The sequence below is a fragment of the Colobus angolensis genome, unplaced genomic scaffold (assembly GCF_000951035.1).
Source record: "Colobus angolensis palliatus isolate OR3802 unplaced genomic scaffold, Cang.pa_1.0 Scaffold135, whole genome shotgun sequence".
Lineage (NCBI taxonomy): Eukaryota > Metazoa > Chordata > Mammalia > Primates > Cercopithecidae > Colobus > Colobus angolensis.
In genome coordinates, this window is record NW_012114433.1 from 1,146,436 (window position 1) to 1,167,927 (window position 21,492).

At 38.3% G+C, this 21,492-nt stretch overlaps 1 protein-coding gene across 2 annotated transcripts in view; it reads left to right on the forward strand.

Annotated features, from left to right (window-relative positions):
• ATP9B (ATPase, class II, type 9B) overlaps positions 1–21,492 on the forward strand; it is a 290,892-nt gene that overhangs the window by 16,993 nt on the left and 252,407 nt on the right. For both annotated transcript variants that reach the window (XM_011934361.1, XM_011934362.1), the window contains exon 2: positions 13,117–13,290. In XM_011934361.1, coding sequence (XP_011789751.1) covers positions 13,117–13,290 — 174 coding nt within the window. The remainder of the gene's footprint in view (positions 1–13,116; positions 13,291–21,492) is intronic.

A 21,492-nucleotide genomic window follows, 5' to 3' on the forward strand; every position in this document is an offset into this window, starting at 1 on the left:
TTTTGAGAGAGAGTCTTGCTCTGTTGCTAGGCAGGAGTACAGTGGCACGATCTCGGCTCACTGCAACCTTTGCCTCCCAGGTTCAAGCGATTCCCCTGCCTTAGCCTCCTGAGTAACTGCGACTACAGGCTCGTGCCACCATGCCTGGCTAGTTTTTTTTTTGTTTTAGTAGAGGCAGGCTTTCACCATGTTGGCCAGGATGATCTCCATCTCTGAACCTCATGATCCACCCGCCTCGGCCTCCCAAAGTGCTGGGATTACAGGCGTGAGCCACTGTGCCCAGCCCAGTGTTTTTTAGAATATTCATAGATAAATGTAACCATCGTCAAAGTCAATGTTTGAACATGTTCATCATGTCCAAGAAAAAACTCGTACCCTGGAGCTACCACCCTCATCCTGTCATTTTCCATTCCACTTATCCCCCAACCTCCTATCTATAGAGTTTTTTCATTGTGGTAAAATACAGGTAACTTAAAATTTACCATTTTAACTATTTGTAACAAGTCACTAATTTCACAGTGGTACACATTTCCCAAAATAGAAATATTAGAACATAACAATTTTGCTATAAACTTTATTCACTTCCCAATTTAAATTTTGGAAAGTGTGTGCTATAGAATAGAATTAAAAAAAAAAAAGAAATGTAAGTTAGTGTATTGTCTTAATTTACCAGAAAGAGAATTTTACATTATGTAGCCTAGATATCCACATTGGCAGTTGAAAACGAAATAGTTATTAGAAAAACAGCTTTCATATGAGCTTTGCTTTGCTTGGTGAGCTTTGAAAGTTTCCTTCCTTGACCATATGAAAATGACATTTTGTTCTTATGTATAAAGAATTGTAGTTATTGTATTTTAGAAGTTCTCAGGTTTTCCTTGAAGTGGAATTATTTTTATTTCATTATACTACTTTAGAACACAGTATATTTAAAAGATAATGTTGGTTAGTTGTTAAAATGTATAAAAATTTTCATGATTGGGCTTATATTTTATAAAAATTTCCAAGGGAAGAATTAGATGTGATTTGAGTATGATGTTAGTCCATTTTTGCATTGCAATAAAGAAATATAATACTTGAGGCCGGGTAATTTACACACACAAAAAAAGAGAGAGAGATTTAATTGGCTCATGCTTCTGTAAGCTTTTCAGGAAACATGGTGCTGGCATCTGCTTCTGGGGAAGCCTCAGGAAGTATACAATCCTGGTGGAAGGTATTGGGGAGCCAGCATGTCACATGACAAAAGGGAGCAAGAGAGAATGGGAGGTCCCAGACTCTTCTAAGCAACCAGATCTCACGTGAACTAAGTGAGAACTCACTTATCAGTCACCATGGGGATTCACGAGGGGACCACCCCTACCCCGTGATTCAGTATCTCCCACGAGGCCCCACCTCTGACATTGGGGATCACATTTCAACATGAAATTTGCAAGGGACACACATCCAAACCATATCATATGGTTAAGGAAGATTAAAACATTCAATAGCACATTGCCTTTATTATCATTGAGGATGAGGATGTTACTGTTTTCATATGTCATTAAGTAAACAAAATGACGTGTATCACACGTAGTAGCTCATAGTTCACTGGGAATGCAATTACTTGTTAAGTCTGTTTTCTACGAAGTCATGTGAGACATTGATTTCTCCTTCGCATTGTTAACATCTGGGTGAAAATAAGGTATTTGTTAAATTGGTGTTTCCCATTTTTGCATTTTAAGTGATGGTGGTGTCATTCAAATTATCTTTGCAGTTAAATGAAGAATGAATGACATTAAGCATTGTTTTGTTTATCCATGTCCGTTATTAGTTTTTCTTTGCTTTTGCCAGCAGTGTGACTACTGGCCCTGCCCAGAGGCATTTGCAATCTTCTAATAGTTAAGTTTTAGCATTGAAAGATACTAGTGTTAAGAACAGATGTCTATTGTCTGATTATTGGTAAAATATTAGTGTTTCTTGGTAGAAGCAACACAATTTTTTTTTAATGTTAGATTTCTCATTCTGAGAGTCTATACACAATTTTCTATGAATAATAAAACTTTGATAATTATGATAGTCTAATATTTTACTAGTTGTAAAAATGAAACTTCTTTTGCTGTGATGGTTCACAATTGAAATGCCTTTTTTTTTTTTTAAAGGCTTAGTACTAATTCTTAAGACAGTATTTATCTAATTGTCCAGTCCCAGGATTCGTTGAAATGAGAGACATTTTCTTAGGGGTTCTATAAGAGTTTCCTTTAAAAGGTCTATGTAGGCTGGGCATGTGGCTAACACCTGTAATCTCAGCACTTTCGGAGTCTGAGGTGGGCGGATCACCTGTCAGGAGTTTGAGACCAGCCTGGCCAAGGTGGTGAAACCCTGTCTCTACTAAAAATGTAAAAATTAGCTGGATGTGATGGCGAGCACCTGTAATCCCAGCTACTTGGGAAGCCCAGGCAGAAGAATCGCTTGAACCTGGGAGTCTGAGGTTACAGTGAGCTGAGATTGCACCTCTGCACTCCAGCCTGGGAGACAGAGCAAGGCTCTATTTCCAAAAAAAAAAGGAAGGATAAAATAAAATAATCTCAAGTTTAAAAAATTATTTACACTTGCCAGAATAGAAATGTTTTACTTCTTTATTTATTTTTTACACCTAATAGTATTAGCATGAAGACAGAGTTGGTAATAGGGAACATCACAATTTTAGGTAACTGAAGTATGTATCCTGAGCTAATTGGCTATATAGCTTCATATTTCTGGGTTTGCATTTACATAACATTGGATATTGTACCATTAACTCTAATTCAGAAGTTTTTCTCAGTTTATGTATAGCAATGTTATTTCAAGAAATTGGTATTCGGTTTTCTTGTAGAACATTTTAGAAATCATTAGCTCCAAGGTTACTGTATATATAATTCCCATGGGGGAAATGACATCTCAGCTTAGGGGACTATTTCCATGTTCCTTTTGCTGCATTTTGCTACTAAAGTCAAGGCATATTTTTCAGGCAGCCATCCCTTTAATTTTATTCATTTATCTGCTGGCTTATATATTTATTTTAACATCTTACCCTTTGTCTTAGTCCATTTGGTGGTGCTGTAACAGAATATCTGAGACTAGATAATTTATAAAGAACAGAAATTTATTTCTCACACTTCTGGAGGCTGGAAGTCCAAGATCAAGGTATTGACATCTGGTGAGACTTTCTTGCTGTGTCCTCACATGGGAGAGGATGGGAGGGCAAGAGAGGAAAAACGTGGTTTCCTCACATGGCAGAAGAGCAGGATAGAGCGAACCCATTGCAATATGCCCTCTTTATGATGGCATTAATGCGTCATGAGGGTGGAACTATTGTAGCCTAAATGCTTCCCATTAGGCACTATCTCCTAAGACTGTTGCATTGAGGATGAAGCTTCCAACACATGAATTTGGAGGGGACAAAAACATTTCAGCCATAGCACCATTTGTCTCCTTTGCTGCTATAGAAGGGAGAGTCCCAATTTCTCATTAGTTTATGCAGGTTGCTGCTTACTAATGACTTATCAATGACAGTTCAACCTTGTAGTTGTATTTGATGAAGGAAATATGCACATTTCTTTATAGCACTTAGTTTTTTTGCTTTGTTTTTCTACTTTACTAACATGCAGGCAAAGGGGGAGTGTTTATTTTTAAAGAAGCTTTGAGCATTAGACATGTTTTAAATATATTTCTTTAATATCGATTGGCTTCTAAGAAGTGTTTCTCATCGAAATGGAAACAATAAGGCTATTAGATATTTAAGATAAAATGTAAGTTTTTAAGCTAGTTATTGTATTGATTTACTTTTACTTAGATACATGTAAATTATGTGCCTTCCAGTACTTTGCGAGTTGAGAGTTCCTAATTTTTTTTTTTTTGAAACCTTTGGCTGCAGTTCAGATAGCTGTCCTTGTTTTTCCATGGCAGTGCTCTTGGGTTTGGTATCATCCATTCTGTCGTCTTTGTTCATAATTGTTTTTACTCATTTTAAAAGTATGTTCCCAGAATTATACTTAATTGCTGGAAACGTTGATTTTTCTTGAGTGACAAACCAATTAAGTGTGTATGACACCAGGCAACAAAGACACTTAAGATTCTGCACTTTTCCTGTCTCTGAAAAAATCCATTATTCATCATCTTACTGTTTTTAAATACTGAGGTAAAATTTTCAATACAATAGGAAAATTGTCTTGGAAATGGAATAAATTGCTTGCCAGTTCAAAGGCTCCATTTCTGGAGTTGAGGTTACAAAACATGATGTTGCTTGTATTCCTTATCTTTCAGAACTCGTTGTGCTGAGTTTCCTGCATTAAACTTGATAAGATTGTGACTTTTACTAAAATAAGACATAACTGTTGAAATAATGAAAAAGACCAAAAGTCTCATTTTGTGTATTATATCACAGTATATTTATGTGGTGTTTTGAATTTTATTCGCATTTTGTATAAATATTCATTTTCTAGTTGACTGTTTTAAAAGAAAAGTTTTTACTCATACAGAGTGTGAGTACTCATACTCAATCTCATACAGAGAAGAAAAAAATGACATTTTAAGGGAAAAATAATATTAATGTTTTAGGTCTGTTACTTCACAGATCATGTAATTTTTTGCCTAAATTATAATGAAACTTGTATGTTGTAAGGATGTTCTGTGATGCTGTCAATAGTGGTTGGAGTTGTGTATAAAAGATTATCTGGAGACACTTCAGCAAGTAGCATTTGGATTGGTAGAGTAGGGTGTTTAAAAGAGGGGTGAAAAGAAGTGACTACCATTTCTCCTAACACATTTACTTTCAACAAAGTTCTTCTCTGTGATTATTTTTAGTGACAATATTCTAATTCCATCGTATATTTCACCAATTATTTATTCATGGATGTTGTGCTTTTTGCCGTGTTTCCTTGGGTCTTTTTCAACATCACAGCACAGTGGTGGTTACCTTTGTAGAGAAATACTGAACACATTTTAAATTTCCATGGGATAATGAGAAACCCTGGTTAAAGTTTATTTACATTACAGAAATAAAAAGCTTTCAATGCATCTTCAAAAATTGTTCTCCACTTTTACCAGCGATTAAGAGTGCCTGTTGATCAAAGACTGTTGGCCATATTGAATGTTAAGAATTCTTTTTTACATTTGATAAGCAAGACATGGTCTCTTCTTGTTTGAATTTGCATATTTAAAAGTCCTCTGTGAAGGCGTAAGAATGATGCAATGGACTTTGGGGATGCAGGGGGAAAGGTTGGGAAGGGGGTGAGGGATAAAAGACTACAAATTGAGTTCATTGTATACTGCTCGGGAGATGGGTGCAGCAAAATCTCACACATCACCACCAAAGAACTTATGTAACTAAATACCACCTGTTCCCCAAAAGCCTATGGAAATAAAAAATTATAAAAAAATAAAAGTCCTTTGTGAAAACAAAAGTTATTCCAGGTTTAAAACCTTTCAATAGCTTTCCATTACACTTACAGTTAAACCCCTTCCTGATGCTTGGCCTGCACTGTGTCCCTTGTTCCTACCCATCTCTTCAGCTGCTTCTGGTGTCCTGCTCCCCTTGGCCCGCTGTGCACGTGTCCTGCTGGCTTTGTGTTGTGGCTCTCTACAAGGTCTCTGCACTAGTTGGCCAGTCTTCCTAGGCCTTCAGGGATTGGCTGCTTTACCTCCAGATGTCACTACTTGGGGCCTAGCATCTTGGGTGAGCTAAGGAAGACCTCTCCCTCACTTCCAGTCTTATGAAAAAAATTATTTTTAATTATTCATTGTTATGGATACATAATGGTTATGCACATTTATGGGGTACATATGATGTTTTGATACATGCATACCATGTATAATGATCGAATCGGGTAATTGGGATATCCGTCACCTCCAGCATTTATCATTTCTTTGTGTTAGGAACTTCCCAAGTTTATTCTTTTATTTATTTGAAATACACACTAAATTACTCTTAATAATAGTTGCCCTGTTGTGCTACTGAACACTAGTTCTTATTCCTTGTATCTCACTGTATTTTTATACCCATTACCCATCCCTTCTTTGTCCCCTACTCTGTACTACCCTTCCCAGCCTCTGATAAGCTTCATTCTACTCTCTGTCTCCATGAGTCCAACTCTTTTTTGAGCTCCCACATGTGAGTGAGAATGTGTGATATTTATCTTTCTGTACTTGGCTTATTTTACTTAAAATAATGTCCTCTTGTTCCATCAATGTTGATATAAATGACTGGATCTCATTCTTTTTTACTGTTGAATAGTACTCCATTGTGTTTATGTACCACATTTTCTTTATCCATTCATCTGTTGATGGACACTTAGGTTGCTTCCAAATTTTAACTGTTGTAAACAGTACTGCAACAAACATAGGAATGCAGGTATCTCTTTGATAACACTGATTTCCTTTATTTTTGGTATATACCCAGTGGTGGGATTGCTGGATCATATAGTAGCTCAATTTTTAGTTTTTTAGGAAGTTCCAAACTGTTCTCCATAGTGATTGTACTAATTTACATTCCCACCAACAGTGTACAAGGGTGACCTTTTCTTTACATCCTTGCCAGCATTTGTTACTGCTTGTCCTTTGGATATAAGCCGTTTTAACTTGGGTGAAATGATCTCTCTTTGTAGTTTTGATTTGCATTTCTCTGATGATCAGCGACGTCAAGCACCTTTTCATATGCCTGTTTGTGATTTGTATGTCTTCTTTTGAGAAATGTCTATTTAGATCTTTTGCCCATTTTTGATTAGATTGTTAGAATTTTCCGTATGGAGTTGTTTGAGCTCCTTATAAATTCTGATTATTAATCCCTTGTCAAAGGGGTAGTTGGCAGATATTTTCCCCCATTCTGTGGGTTGTCTCTTCACTTTGTTGATTGTATCCTTTGTTCTGCAGAAACTTTTGAACTTGATGTGATCTCGTTTGTCCATGTTTGCTTTAGTTGCCTGTGCTTGAGGGGTATTGCCAAAGAAGTCTTTGCCCAGACCATTGTCCTGGAGATTTCCCCCAGTATTTTCTTGTAATAGTTTCATAGTTTGAGGTCTTAGATTTAAGCCTTTAATCTGCTTTAATTTGATTTTTGTAGATAGAGATGGGATCTATTTTCATTCTTTGGCGTATGGATATCCAGTTTTCCCAGCACCATTTATTGAAGAGACTGTCTGTTCCCCATTGTATGTTCTTGGCACCTTTGTCAAAAACAAGCTCACTGTTAATGTGTGGATTTGTTTCTGGGTTCTCTGTTCTGGTCCATTGGTCTATGTGTCTGTTTTTATGCCAGTAACTTGCTGTTTTGGTTACTGTAGCTCTGCAGTATAATTTGAAGTTAGGTAATGTGATTCCTCCAGTTTTGTTCTTTTTGCTTAGGATAGCTTTAACTATTCTGGGTCTTTTGTAGTTTCATATAAATTTTCAGATTGTTTTTTCTATTTCTGTGAAGAATGTCATTGGTATTTTGATAGGGATTGCAATGAATCTGTAGATTGCTTTGGGTAATATGGACATTTTAACAATATTGATTTTTCCAATCCATGTACATGGAATATTTTTTCATTTTTTGGTGTCCTCTTCAATTTCCTTCATCAGTGTTTTATAGTTTTCATTATAGAGATCTTTTACTTCTTTGGTGAAGTTAATTCCTAGGTATTTAATTTTATGTGTGGCTATTGTAAATGGGATTACTTTGGAAATTTCTTTTTCACAGTGTTTACTGTTGGCATATAGAAATGCTACTGATTTTTGTATGATGATTTTGTATCCTGCAGCTACTGAATTGATCAGTTCTAATAGTATTCTTGTGGAGTCTTTAGGTTTTTGCAAATAGAAGTTCGTATCATCAGCAAAGATAATTTGATTGTTTCCTTTCCAATTTGGATTCCCCCTGTATGTTTCTCTTGTCTGATAGCTCTAGCTAGGACTTCCAGTACTATGTCGAGTAACAGTGGTGACAGTGGGCTGAGAGTTTTGAAGTCTTCAGTTACTATTGTGGATTTGTCTATTTTTCCTTCCACTTGTATCAGTTTTGCTTTATGTGTTTTGAAGCTCTGGTGGTAGGTGCATATGTATTTGGGACTTTTAGATCTTAGTGGTGATTTGATCCTTTTATTATTTCATTGTGTTCCTCTTTATGCTAGGCAGTTCTTTTTTTGATGTGTTTGTCTTACGTTAATATAGCTACTTAGCTTTCTTTTGACTAGTGTTTCCATTATATGGAACAACACAGTCATGTGTTGCTGAAGGATGGGGATGTGATGTTCTGAGAAATGTTAAATACCATTAATACTTAAAATACTTCCCCTAGATACTGAGTTTTGTACTCCAGAAATATGTTTGGCAGTTTCATTGTTGTGCAGCCATTCTAGAGTGTGCTCACACAGACCAAGATGATAGAGCCTACTACGCATCTAGCCTGTAATGGTAGAGCCTGTTGCTCCTAGGCTACAAACCTGTGCAGCGTGTTACTCTCCTGAATACGGCAGGCAGATGTGACACAATCGTGTATCTGTGTATCTAAGCATACTGAACATAGTAAAATATGCACTATAAAACATAAACAATCATACACCTGTACAGGACACTTAGCATGTAAATTAATCTTTAGCTTACTTCAACTTTTTTACTTTATAATTTTTTTAATTTTTAAAAACTTACTGGCTTTTTTGTAATAACACTTAGTTTAAAACATGAAGAGATTATATTGTTGCACAAAAATATTTTCTTTTTTAATATTCTTGTTCTGTGCTTTTTTCTTGTTTTTTAAATTTATTTTTACTTAAACTTTTTTTTTTTTTAATGTTAAAAACTAAGACAAAAGCACACATATTAGCCTAGGCCTACATAGGGTCAGGATCATCTAATCACTATCTTTCACCTCCACATTTTGTCACACTGGAAGGCAATAACACACGGAGCTGTCATCTCCTGTGATAACAATGTCTTCTGCTGGAATACCTCCTGAAGGACCTGCCTGAGGCTGTTTTACAGTTAGCTTTGAAAAAGATAAATAGAAAAGGTACGATCTAAAATAATAATAGTATAGTATAGTAAATACATAAACCAATAGCATAGTCATTAGTTATGATTGTCAGGTATTAGATACTGTACGTAGGTGTATATGCTAGACTTTTATATGAATGACTGGTCGCCCAATAGATTTGGTTTACACCAGCATCACCACAAAGATGTGAGTAATGCATTGTACTATGAACGTTATTATGGCTGTGATGTCACTAGGTGTTAGGAATTTTTAGCTTCCTTAGTGGGACCACTGTTTTATATGCAATCCATTGTTGACTGGTGTGTCATTATGCAGTGATTAACTGTTTATTTTTCCATTTTTTTTTTTACTTTTAATCTTTTAATATTAAATACCATTGTATTTAAAGTACTTCCTTTAGATAGTGATTTTTGTACTCCAGGGGATGTTTGGCAATGTCTGGAAACATCTTTGATTGCCACAACAAGGGGTGAGTTTGGGGCTGCTACTAGCATCTAGTGCATAGAGGCTGGGGATACTGTGGAATAAATATGTGCATAGGACAGCTTCACCCCAATAGAGTTCTGTGGCCCAAAATGTTAATGTGCCTCTGCTGGGAAATCCCACTCCAGGACTTATGATAATGTGGCTAACTTTTCGCTGTCTACTTAAGGTTAGTATTTTACCACCTCATATAAACTATAGAGTCACCTACTCTTCTGTGTTAGGCTTCTTATATGTATTCGCATCTGTTTATGTTAAAAACTTACCCTGACAATTTAATATGTTTTATTTTTAATAGTCATACATATTTTAAAGAACTTTCTGTTGCTCTTCCTTCATTCTAGAAGTTCCGTGTTTCCTTCTGGTATCTTCTCCATCGTGAGTCTTTCTTTGGCATTCTTTCAGGGCAGATCTGTTGACAGCAAATTCTCTTAGTTTTCTTTCATCTGAGAATATCTTTGTTTTTCCTTCATTCCTGAAGGACATTGTTGCTGGATATAGATTTCTGGGTTCACAGTTCTTTTAGCACTTCAAACATCAAGTTCCACTGTGCTTTGGCCTCCATTTTTCTCCATGAGAAATTTACAGGCATTTGAATTGATGTTCCTCTATATGTAATGAGTTGTGTTTCTCTGGCTGCTTTCAAGATTTTTTCCTTCATCTTTGCTTCTAGTAGTTTGATTATGATGTATCTTTATGTAGGTATCTTTGCACGCTGTTTTTAGTTTGCTGTCTTTTTTAATTAGTAGATTTCTTTCAACAGATTTGGGAAGTGTTTATCCATTTTTTCTTCACATATTTTTCTGCCTCAGTTTTTCTGGTATTCTAATGACATGCATGCATGTTAGACCTTTTCATATATAAAGAAATATAGATAAACAATGTGTATACGTGGGTACGTGTGCACACATCACCTCCCCCATCTGCTTAGAATTTCTTTCTTTCCTAGGATACTTGTAGAGTATTTAAAAAAAAAAAAGAAGAAAAGAACTTCTGTTTTTCTATTCACTTCAAGACTGTTCAGCTTCATCTCATGGAGCATGGATATAATGGCTGCTTTAAAACTCCAATATGTTTTTCATACTGCAAGTAGCGTTTGTTGTTCTTTCTCTTGACTATTGGCCATATTTCCCTATTACTTTGTATGTTGAGGAAGTTTGGCTTGTATCCTGGACATTCTGAATATTGTGTTGTGGGACTCTGGGTCTCATAATCCTTTGAAGAATGTTTTGTTTTAGCAGCGCATTGACCTGGGTAGGTTTCGACCCCCAGTTCTGTTTCACCACCAGTGGGTGGTGGTTGCCATGTCAGTTCAGTTGCAAAGCCTTGACCAGGCCATCAGCTGCCCACTAGTGCTTGTCAGGGCCTGTTGTATAGGACCTGAGTAGTTCCCAGAGCCTGTCCCGTGCTTATTTGGGTTTGGGCACATTTTTGCAGCTCGGGGGTGAGCCTGGGACTTCTGTTGATTCATATACAGAATTAGGGCATCCCTTGTCCAGATTTCTCCGCTCTCTGGTTTATCCCACGTCTCCAATTTCCAGGGTTGTTTTTTCTCAGCTTTATGCTTTCTGAAAGTCAGGGTTTACTCTCAGAGTTTTAGCCCTTCTTGTTGTTGTGAAAGTCTACCTGACTGGGGCAGTTCTCAGGGAAAAGTTGTGTGAGAAAAGAGAATTACCAGGGACGTCCACATCCTGTTTGGACTCCAGGAGCCCGTCTTCCTGTTTCCCTTGCTCTCATAGAGGGGACTTACTGGGTAGTCCTGGGAGGGCTAGGAGAGACAAAACGGAAAACAGAAAAAACATTCTGCTTTGCAAGAGCCCCCTTTGCTGGGGCTGTGGCTAGAAAGGGTGGGCTTCTTCTGGAGTCTGCGCTCTGCATATTGCGTGCAGTGCAGATAGAGTCTTCACTTTGGCAGGAACTCTGCACTGGACTTCAGAGCCTGTTTTAGACGCCTGGAGCTAAGCTGCCCTTGTCTGGAAACTGTGCACGTCAGGCCCATCAGTTGGAGGTCTGAAAAGAGGAAGAATTACTAGGAAGGAAATACGCCAGGTCGTGGTCAGAAATATGATTCCATCATACATGACATGTACACTCGGCCACTCATGCGCTTACCTTCACATCATCCGTGCCTTTTGGCCTCTGGGTACTTACAACGTGCTCTTTCTCTTTGAGTTTTCTAGGCAGTGAGGACTACATGACTGGGTTCCTGAGACTCACTGTATTCTCTTGAAAAAAGAAAAGTCTTCCACAATACTGACCTCTCTCTAAATTGCACTTTAGCAGAATGTACTAGAATTGCCTGCTTATGTGTTTGATTCCTATTTTTCGTTTCTGAAGAACTCTTAATTTCCACTTGTTGCTCCTTTACTTCCCCTCACCAACAAGCCTTCCAAGAGGTGCATCCTTCTTCCCATGTGGAATTCTGCCCCTGACGTTGATGCCTTACTAACCCAGCTCTGTGCACCCTCCTGTAGGTCCCCCAGTAACCAGTGCTGTGATCACAGACCTATTGCTCTCAGGGTAGATTCTGTCTGGGTATAATTTTTATCCATGGTCTGCCATTGCTAGGGCCCTCAGCCCTGTTTTCCCCCTAAGCTGCCTGGCTGTGACCCAGACTGGACTCTGGACCTGGCTTTGTTGATTTGGAATACTTACTTTTTTCCTTATGTGTCAGTTAAGGATGGTACTATCTCTGTCCCTTATTTATGTTTTAGTAGTGGGTTTTGGTTAGTTTTAGCTGTTTTCTATATGGAATTTAGAGACTGTGAAAAAAGATTTCGATATAAGTGACTGCATTTATCCCAGAGAGGAACCCACAAGTCTGCTTTCGTATTTTTCACATTGTGACAATGCCTCCACAAATACTTGATGCAGAATTCAGTAAGGTAGCACTTGTTGAATCACCATTATCGTTTCTGACAAATTGTTCCCAAAAGGTAAGTTTTTATTTTTTAAAGATAGATTATGTTTGTGATTGAGGAAGGATAAAAGGAACAGTTTTGATGATAGGCTGCCTGTTTCTTGGAATCAAGAAGATTGTTGAGCTTTAAAAGATATGCTGGTTGTTGAGATTTTTTCATTGAATAGCATGTTTTAGTGAAGAGAATAACAGAATAAATGGGACATAGCATCATTCCCCAAAGATTATCAAGACTGTCAGCAAACCAAAGGATGATGTTGATACTTTTCAGATACAGACAGCTACATATTGTTGAAAGTCACTTCTAGAATGTTGGCTGATGATGTAAAGTTGTGTAACATAGAGTGTTTAGATGTTGCTTGGAGTGAACATTCTTTGCTATAGTCATGTTTCAGAAGATTGGTGTTTTCTGACTGGATCAAGTGCAGTGAGGAGCTGTTGAGCAGCATCGGTTGTGCTGTCAGGCTGGCCATCCGCACCACAGATGCCTCCAGGATTACGCTCACAGCACAGTTAACAGAGACTTCTTCAGCTAGCACAGGCCTCGTTGGGCAGCTTTTTTACCTTAGCTAACATTCCTTTGCAAAAGAAAGCAGCCTCTGCAGTCTTATTTATAATACTTTACCTCAGCTGAAGACAGCCTAATTTGAGGAAATACTGTCCCTAAATGAAACACACTGTAAAGAAGCCTGCTTGGCCTGTCTCAGCACTCTGTTTTTACTCTAACTAGGTACCAGCTGGAGGATGAGTCTGCGCATTTGGATGAAATGCCACTAATGATGTCTGAAGAAGGCTTTGAGAATGAGGAAAGTGATTACCATACCTTACCACGGGCCAGGATAATGCAAAGGAAAAGAGGACTGGAGTGGTTTGTCTGTGATGGCTGGAAGTTCCTCTGTACCAGGTTTGTTATCCATTGCTACCTAATTTCCTTATACGCTAAGCTTACTTATAAGTTTAGCTTCTAATATACTTATTAGCTATATTAATATAAAAACTCAAGGAGATATTTCTTAAATGATATCATGCAGATTATTAGTACATTAATCAAAGCCAAACAGTGCTAATATGAAAAGAAAGGAGAGCCAAATTAATTATCTTATGAGAAGTTTTAATGGTTAAAACCTGGAGGCCGGGTGTGGTGGCTCATGCCTGTAATCCCAGCACTTCGGGAGGCTAAGGCAGGCAGATCACTTTGAGCTCAGGAGTTCGAGACCAGCCTGGACAACATGGCGAAACCCCATTTCTACTAAAAATACAAAAATTAGCTGGGTGAGATGGTGAGTGCCTCTAATCCCATCTACTAGACCTGGCTTGGTCTCCCTTAGTGTTGGGATTATAGGTGTGAGCCATCGTACCCAGGCCCAAATATTTTCTAATTTCCATTGTCATTTCTACTTTAAATCCATGTTTAATTTAGAACTATGTTGCTTAATTTCCAAAGTTAAAGATTTTTTCTAGTTAACTTTTTATAATTATTATCATTTTAAATAGAGACCAGGTCTTGCTATGTTGCCCGGGCTGGTCTTGAACTCCTGAGCTCAAGTGGTCCACCTCAGCCTCCCAAAGTGCCAGGGGTTACAGGCATGAGTCACCATGCCTGATCTGTTTTTTGCAGTTATCTTTTTGTAATTGATTTGTATCTGAATATCATGAGGCCATTTACTTATAATTTAAAAAAACGGGCCAGATGCGGTGGCTTAAGCCTGTAATCCCAGCACTTTGGGAGGCTGAGGCAGGCAGATCACGAGGTCAAGAGATTGAGACCATCCTGACCAACATAGTGAAACCCTGTCTCTACTAAAAGTACAAAAATTAGCTGGGCATGATGGCGCGCGCCTGTAATCCCAGCTACTCGGGAGGCTGAGGCACAGGAGAATCGCTTGAACCCAGGAGGCGGAGGTTGCAGTGAGCCGACATCATGCCACTGCACTCCAGCCTGGCAACAGAGCGAGACTTTGTCTCAAAAAATAAAATAAAATAAAATAGAAATTACAGTCTTTGTAATGTGTTGAGACTTGCTTTATGGTTCATCATGTAGACAACTTGTAGCAAATTTTCTTTGTGTATTTGAAAATAATTTGTATTTTTCAGTTGTTAAGTGCACTGCTCTGTAGGTCAGTGAGGTCATAGTTGTTGGTTGTCTAGTTCAAATCTGTTGCTGTTCATGGTTTGCTTGTTTGTCAGTTACTGAGAGACTTCATGAGTTTCTAAACATCATTGTGGATGTGTCTATTGGTTAATTTTGGAGCGTGTTATTAGATGATGCACATTTAGGATTATTAACCTATTCAATTGACCTTTTATTGTCTTTAAATGCCCTCTTTTATCTTTAAAAATGCTTTGTGAAGACTTGTCTAATTTCAATAAAACTATACCAGCTTTCTTTGATTAATGTTTGCATGGTATATATTGTCATTCTTTTACTTTAAAAAGTAATTTTTTTTTAATTTTGAATTTGGAAATAATTAGAGAGTTACAGGAATTGCAAAAATAGTATAGACGGGTCCTGTATTAGTTCATTTTCACACTGCTAATAAAGACATACCCGAGACTGGGCAATTTACAAAAGAAAGAGGTTCCGTTGGACTCACAGTTCCACGTGGCTGGGGAGGCCTCACAATCATGGCGGAAGACAAGGAGGAACAGGTCACATCTTATGTGGATGGCAGCAGGCAAAGAGAGCTTGTGTAGAAAAACCCGTTTTTAAAATCATCAGATCTCGTGAGACTCATTCACTATTACGAGAACAGCCCAGGAAAGACCCTTCCCTATACCTCAATCACCTCCCACCGGGTTCCTCCCAAAACACATGGGAATTGTGGGAGTTAACTTCAAGATGAGATTTGGGTGGGGACACAGCCAAACCGTATCAGGTTTCTTGTATTTTTCCCCCAGTTTATCCCAGTGGTTACATCTTTTGTAACTAAAATATGAAACTAGGACACTTACCTTGGCACAGCGTGTGTGTGTGTGCGGTTCTCTGTGGTTTCATCAGGTGTTGATCTGTGTAATCACCACTGCAGCCAAGATGCAGAACCATTCCAACCCCACAGGGAGCTTCCTTTGCCACAGCCACTCCCGTCCTTCTGACCCCTGGCCTTGGAAACCTCTCATCGATTCTCCATCTCGTTTTAATATCGAGAATGTTATATAACTGAAATTACTCAATATGTGATACTTAAAAATTTTTTCTATTTTTTTCCGTATTGTAGTGATATCTGTATCATATGATTTGTTTTTTGAGGTTGGCCTATTTCATTCAACATAATGCTGTGAGAGCCATCCAAGCTGTTGTGTAGGTTGTTTCAAGTTTTTGGATATTAGAAATAAGGCTACCATGAGCAATTGTGTATGTTTGTGTGTGTGTGTGGGCATAAGTTTTCATTTCTCTGGAATAAATGTCCAGAAACTTCACTGCTGGGTTGTATGGTAGGGGTAGGTGTATATTTAGCTTTTTTTTTTGAGACAGAGTCTTGCTCTGTCGCCCAGGCTGGAGTGCAGTGGCGCAATCTTGGCTCACTGCAAGCTCTGCCTCCTGGGTTCACGCCATTCTCCTGCCTCAGCCTCCCGAGTGCCTGAGACTACAGGCGCCCACTACCACACCTGGCTAATTTTTTTGTATTTTTAGTAGAGACGGGGTTTCACCGTGTTAACCAGGATGGTTTCAATCTCCTGACCTTGTGATCCGCCCGTCTTGGCCTCCCAAAGTGTTGCGAATGCAGGCGTGAGCTACTGGGCCCGGCTCTATATTTAGCTTTTTAAGAAACTGTCAAACTATTTCCCAGAGTGGCTATACCAGTTTACATTTGCGCTAGCAGTATTTGAGAGATCCAGTTTATTTTCATCTGTGCCAACATTGGGTGTTGTCACTGCTTTTGATTATAGCTGTTCTAGTAGATGTGGAGTGATGGTTGATTGTGTTTTTCATTTCCATTTTCCTAATGCTAGTGAGGTTGGACATCTTTTTGCCATTTGTGTACTCTGTTAAGTAAATGTTTTTCCATCTTTAATTTCTAGTTGTGGTGTTTGATTATTTTTTTTTTCTTGTTGAATTTGGAGAGTTCTTTACATGTTCTAACTATGGGTCCTCTGTCAGATACGTAGTTGGACATACTTTCTTTTTTTTTTAAGACGGAGTCTCGCTCTGTTGCCCAGGCTGGAGTGAAGTGGCTGTATCTTGGCTCACTGCAACTTCCGCCTCTTGGGTCCATTCTCCTGCCTCAGCCTCTCGAGTAGCTGGGACTACAGGTGCCCACCACCATGCCTGGCTAAGTTTTTTTGTGTGTGTATTTTAGTAGAGACAGGGTTTCACCATGTTGCCAGTCTGTATCTTGTCTTTCCATCCGTTGAGATTCAGAGAGACTTCAGTGGATCCAGTGTTTTTAATTTTGGTGAGGCCTGATTTATTGCTTTTGTTACTTTTGTGAGTTGTGCTTTTGGTATCACATCTAAGAATTTCACAAAACTCTTTGTTGAAGATTTTCTTGTATGCGTATTATAGCTTTATGTTTGAATATTTAAAAAAAAAATTTTTGGTAAGGTGAGAGATTTAGGTTGAAGTTCATTTTTTAGCCAGTGTGTATCCAAATGTTCTAATACCACTTGATTGTCCATGAGCGGGGCTCTCTGTGACCTTGATTCTGTTCTCTTCTCCATCTCATCAGTGTGTCAGTTCCTGCCAGTACCACACAGTGTGCTGTACTGTGGCTTTATGGAAAGTCTTAACGTGGGTAGGCTGATTCTTCTTCTTCTTTTTCAGAAATCTTTAAGTTATTCTAGTTCCTTTGCCTTCCCGTATAAATTTTAGAATAATCTTGTTCATATCTACAAAATCCTTACTAGGATTTTGTTAGGACTTGTGTTGAACCTATATATTATATTAGTTTGGGGGGGAATTGACATGTTTCCTATGTCGAATCTTCTAGATCATGAACATAGTACCTTTTGCTCCATTTTATTTGGAGATAATTTGATCTCTTTCACCAGCGTTTTGTAGTTTTCAGCATGCAAATATTAGATTTACTCCTAAGTATTTAATTTTTTTGTAGTGATTGTAAATGGTTTGGTATTTTAAATTTTTGATTCCACATTTTCATTGCTAGTGTATAGAAATACAGTTGATTTTGTATGTTTGATCCTTTATCCTATAACCTTGCTGAACTCACTGGTGGTAAGAGTGGTTTTGTAGATTCCTTGTAATCTATAAAGACAGTCATGCCATCTGCAAATAGCAGTGGTATTACTTCTTCCTTTATGGTCTGTGTGCCTTGCCTTGTGGAGCTGCCTAAGAACGTACAGCATTGAGCAGTGGCGGCAAGAAGGGGCACCGTCACCTTGTTCTTTCCCAAGCAGGAGCTGACAGTATTGCGGCATTAAGCAGATATGGACTGTAGGTTTTTTAAAGATACTACTTAACTAAACCAGATAACTATTTGTAGTTTTTTTTTTTTTTAAGAAATCTATCTTGTATTAAGAAACAGAACAAAGCATTGGCAGGAGAAGTGGTCTAATACATAGTTTTGTCAGACCCAGAAGCAGGCTTTGGAGATGTAAGTTGCAGAGTCCTTATCATTGTGATAGTGGAAGCCACACAGGAGGATGATGTTCTTGAAAAGATTGGGAGACATGTGGTATAGCTCTGTGAAGAATAAGGAGGTGACACCTTTGGAAAGAGGATGTATTGGAAAGGAAGAATAATATCCATCCTTTTTGGCAGGAGGAAAACTAGGGGAGGAAGAATGAAATAGTGGTGGTGACTATGACTTTTATCCTCAATTGGTAACATCAGGGCAATTGAGTAAGGATGTGATTAGGATTCAGACGAGGGCTAAAAAAAATGGGAAAATTTGGTCATGCTTTGGTAGAGAGCATCAATAATCAGCAAAAGAAAATCAGTAATAATTTGTATTGAACTAGGCATAAATTTACGGTGACATATCCATCAGGGAAGAGCCTGGGTGATGACAGAGCTGAGGAAATGTGGTGTGGGGAGTTGTGGTGAGGTAGGCCCCCATGACGATGGGAATTGATGAGTTTGTAGGGGCAGAGGGGTTGACTGCTACCAATTTACTGGCTGTGGGAGTGGCTCAGAAGCAAGTGTTCTGAATTTGTGTGGGGAAAGGCTAAGTGCTTTTCTTCTGTGGTCCATATGTTCCCTTCTTAAAGAAGGTGGGTGTTCTCACCACTGTTTACAGCCAAGAACCGGAAGAGTCCCTTTTGTGACAGGTAAGGACCAGCCCAGAAATTGAACCAGGTCCCAACCTGGTGACCTAAAGCCCTTCCTTTTTGCTTTCTGAACTGGAAAAATTGCTAGGACATGGAGTTGTGGCCCGAATAAGATCCTGATTTGCCGTCTTTGAAGTAGAATAGCTCTGTGGTAAATGCCTAGTCTCCCCATCCTAGAGGGACATCACCGTGGAGATCATTGGGTTGAGAAGGTTGAGAATCTGTGTCCAGGCTGTTAGGTGGTTTTTAGTGTGTGTGGAAAATCACTGGGTACTGGGGGAGACTGCAGGACGTTCATAGAGGAAGTGGGAACTGGGCACCGATGGGTGCAGTGCTGGGGACATGGGCAGTGCAGTGTTCATGGTGGGGACTCTTAACAGACCTTGTATGTTTTGGAAATGGTACTTATTTGGCCGTATTAGTGACAGTACCATACCAGTACTGTACTAGTCAGGTAGTTAACAAGAATTGTGAACTTCAGAACGTTCTCAGTCTCATCATAGTGTTAAATGCATTATTGAATTTTTCTGTTTTTTCACATGATTTTGTTTTTACCAAATGGAACATAACAGCCAAATTTTAGGTTTTACTTGTAATATACTCCTTTTCTTAAGGAAAATATTAAGAATATACTTGAAAATGTAGATGGTAGCAGCAAAAACACCCGTGTTTGGGGGAGTTAAAACAGCTTAGTAAAATATCTTAGATTTGTCTGTAAAGTCTTTATCTTTTTTTTTTTTTCTTTTTGAGACAGGATCTCGCTCTCTCGCCCAGGCTGGAGTGCAGTGGTGCCATTATGGCTCACAGCAGCCTTGACCTCCAGGGCTCAAGCAGTTCTTTCAGCACAGCCTCCCGAGTAGCTGGGACTATAGTCATGTGCCACTACACCTGGATACTTTATTTTTATAGAGGCAGGGTCTTTCTGTGTTGCCCAGGCTGAAAGTCTTTATCTTAATAAATTGGGATCATGTGGAAAAAGCTAGCTGAGCCATCTTGGCAACCTGTCATCAGTCTATGTGGCACTAAGGAATATCCTACTGCCATATGGGATGAGAAGCATCCTGAGGTATTGTCATGCTCTTCTTGTTCAAAAGATATCTGCTACACTGAGAAATTGTTATGGAAATTAAACCCTGCACCATAGAGAACCAAATTATACATTTAGCAAGTAGATTAGTCTTGTTTATTTATTTATTTCTTACCAATTTTCAGTTGTGAATGTTTGCTACTTTTTAATTTCCCAAATAATCAGGCATTATAAAATTCACTGTTACTAACATTATTATTTGGTGGCTCAAAGAATAGAAGATTATACAGTTAGTTTAACTGCAGGAGGAAAATATTTGGAATATTGCAATACAGGTAGATTGTAACTCATATTAATGAGTTGTGAATATTTCAGTGTATTTCTATTTGTAGATCCTGTAAGTAGTAAGGATCATTTAAAAATTATTATTAAAAGACTGAGCGAGTAGGCTTTAATTTCTTCATGGCTTGAGACCTGCTTTCTCATTTTTATTTGACAAAAACCCCAAACTTGGACACTTGGAAAAAGTGTTCTGGTTTCTGTCTTTCACAACTTGGAATCTTTTTCCTGCGGGTGAATACACCTTTCTGTAAGCTGTTGTGAGGCACATTGATAGTTCTGTGGTCTGGGTTAATGTCTTTCTCACGAGATTTGCATTTCACCTGTTATCAAAAATCACTTTGTCCTTAGGAAAATGGAGCCAGTGAATGGCATTTCCATAAGAAGGGAGGGGAGGTGTCAAATGCTGGGATCATTCCTAGTTCTAACGTCCTCAACTAATTGGCAGACGTTGGGGGCACAGAAGCATGTCATCTTTTAAGAAGACATTAGCATTGTGTTGCTTTTAAATTGGTGACCGTAGGTATCTGTTGGGTATAATAATTGTCTAATTTTTGGGGGGTGGAGAGAAAGGAGGCAAAAACTATGGGAATTATTTAATTATGACTAGTTAAAATTTTAGAAGATAGGCTCTTGATATGTTAAAATGCTTTGTTTAATGTTATGATTTGGTTATAGAGGCATTTTATGAAAAGCTACTAATCAAACATTTTAAGAGAAAGTATAACTTGTACACTACTGGATTTAGTTTCAGCTGGACTTGATGGTGTAAGGCAATTTAAATATAAAGGGGAAAATGTTTCTGAATAATCAATAATTTAGAAACTATTTCGCATACATAAAAATGCTATTGAGGAAAGCTCCCAGTTACTGTCTCCCAAGGACTTCTGTTTGCTTCTCCCTCTTGTTTTGCAATATTTACCATTATGCCTTCCTCACATTTTTGTCCTCAAAAAATTCCCCATATTTCATTTTCCCTTTTTAGCTCTACTACTCAGTGAGGCTTAAACTTACTGTTTTCGTTACAGTATTTCTGTATCCTTGGGACTCACGCCCTTTACTCCTAGCGTGGAAGTCGCCTGACTCCCCCGCGTAGTGGTTTCCGGCTGCATGATCCAGGGGCAGTTCTGGCACACCTGCAGGGCTTTCATACCTCACGCCTGTTGCGAGTGTATTCGTTGAGTTTTGTGTAGTAGCACATGATTTGATAGTGGCGTCTTAACCACTGCTTTATTCTGTCTGTACGCAATAAAATTATTAGTAATAACATTTTTACATGTTAACAGGTGTTAGTAGCACAGTGATATGAATAATGTAATTGTATCATCAAAGTCTAGGCATCTTAGATTTACTGGTACAGGGTTATAGAGGAAAAACCGAGTAAAATGTTGGAATATATATGTTTTTAGCAGCGGGCATTTAATTTAGAGTTTCTAAAGGAGAGTGATGTCAGTGAAGCGTTAGTTCATGTAGTTGCTGACTGATGTTGACGTTAAGGTTTCTGTTGCAGCT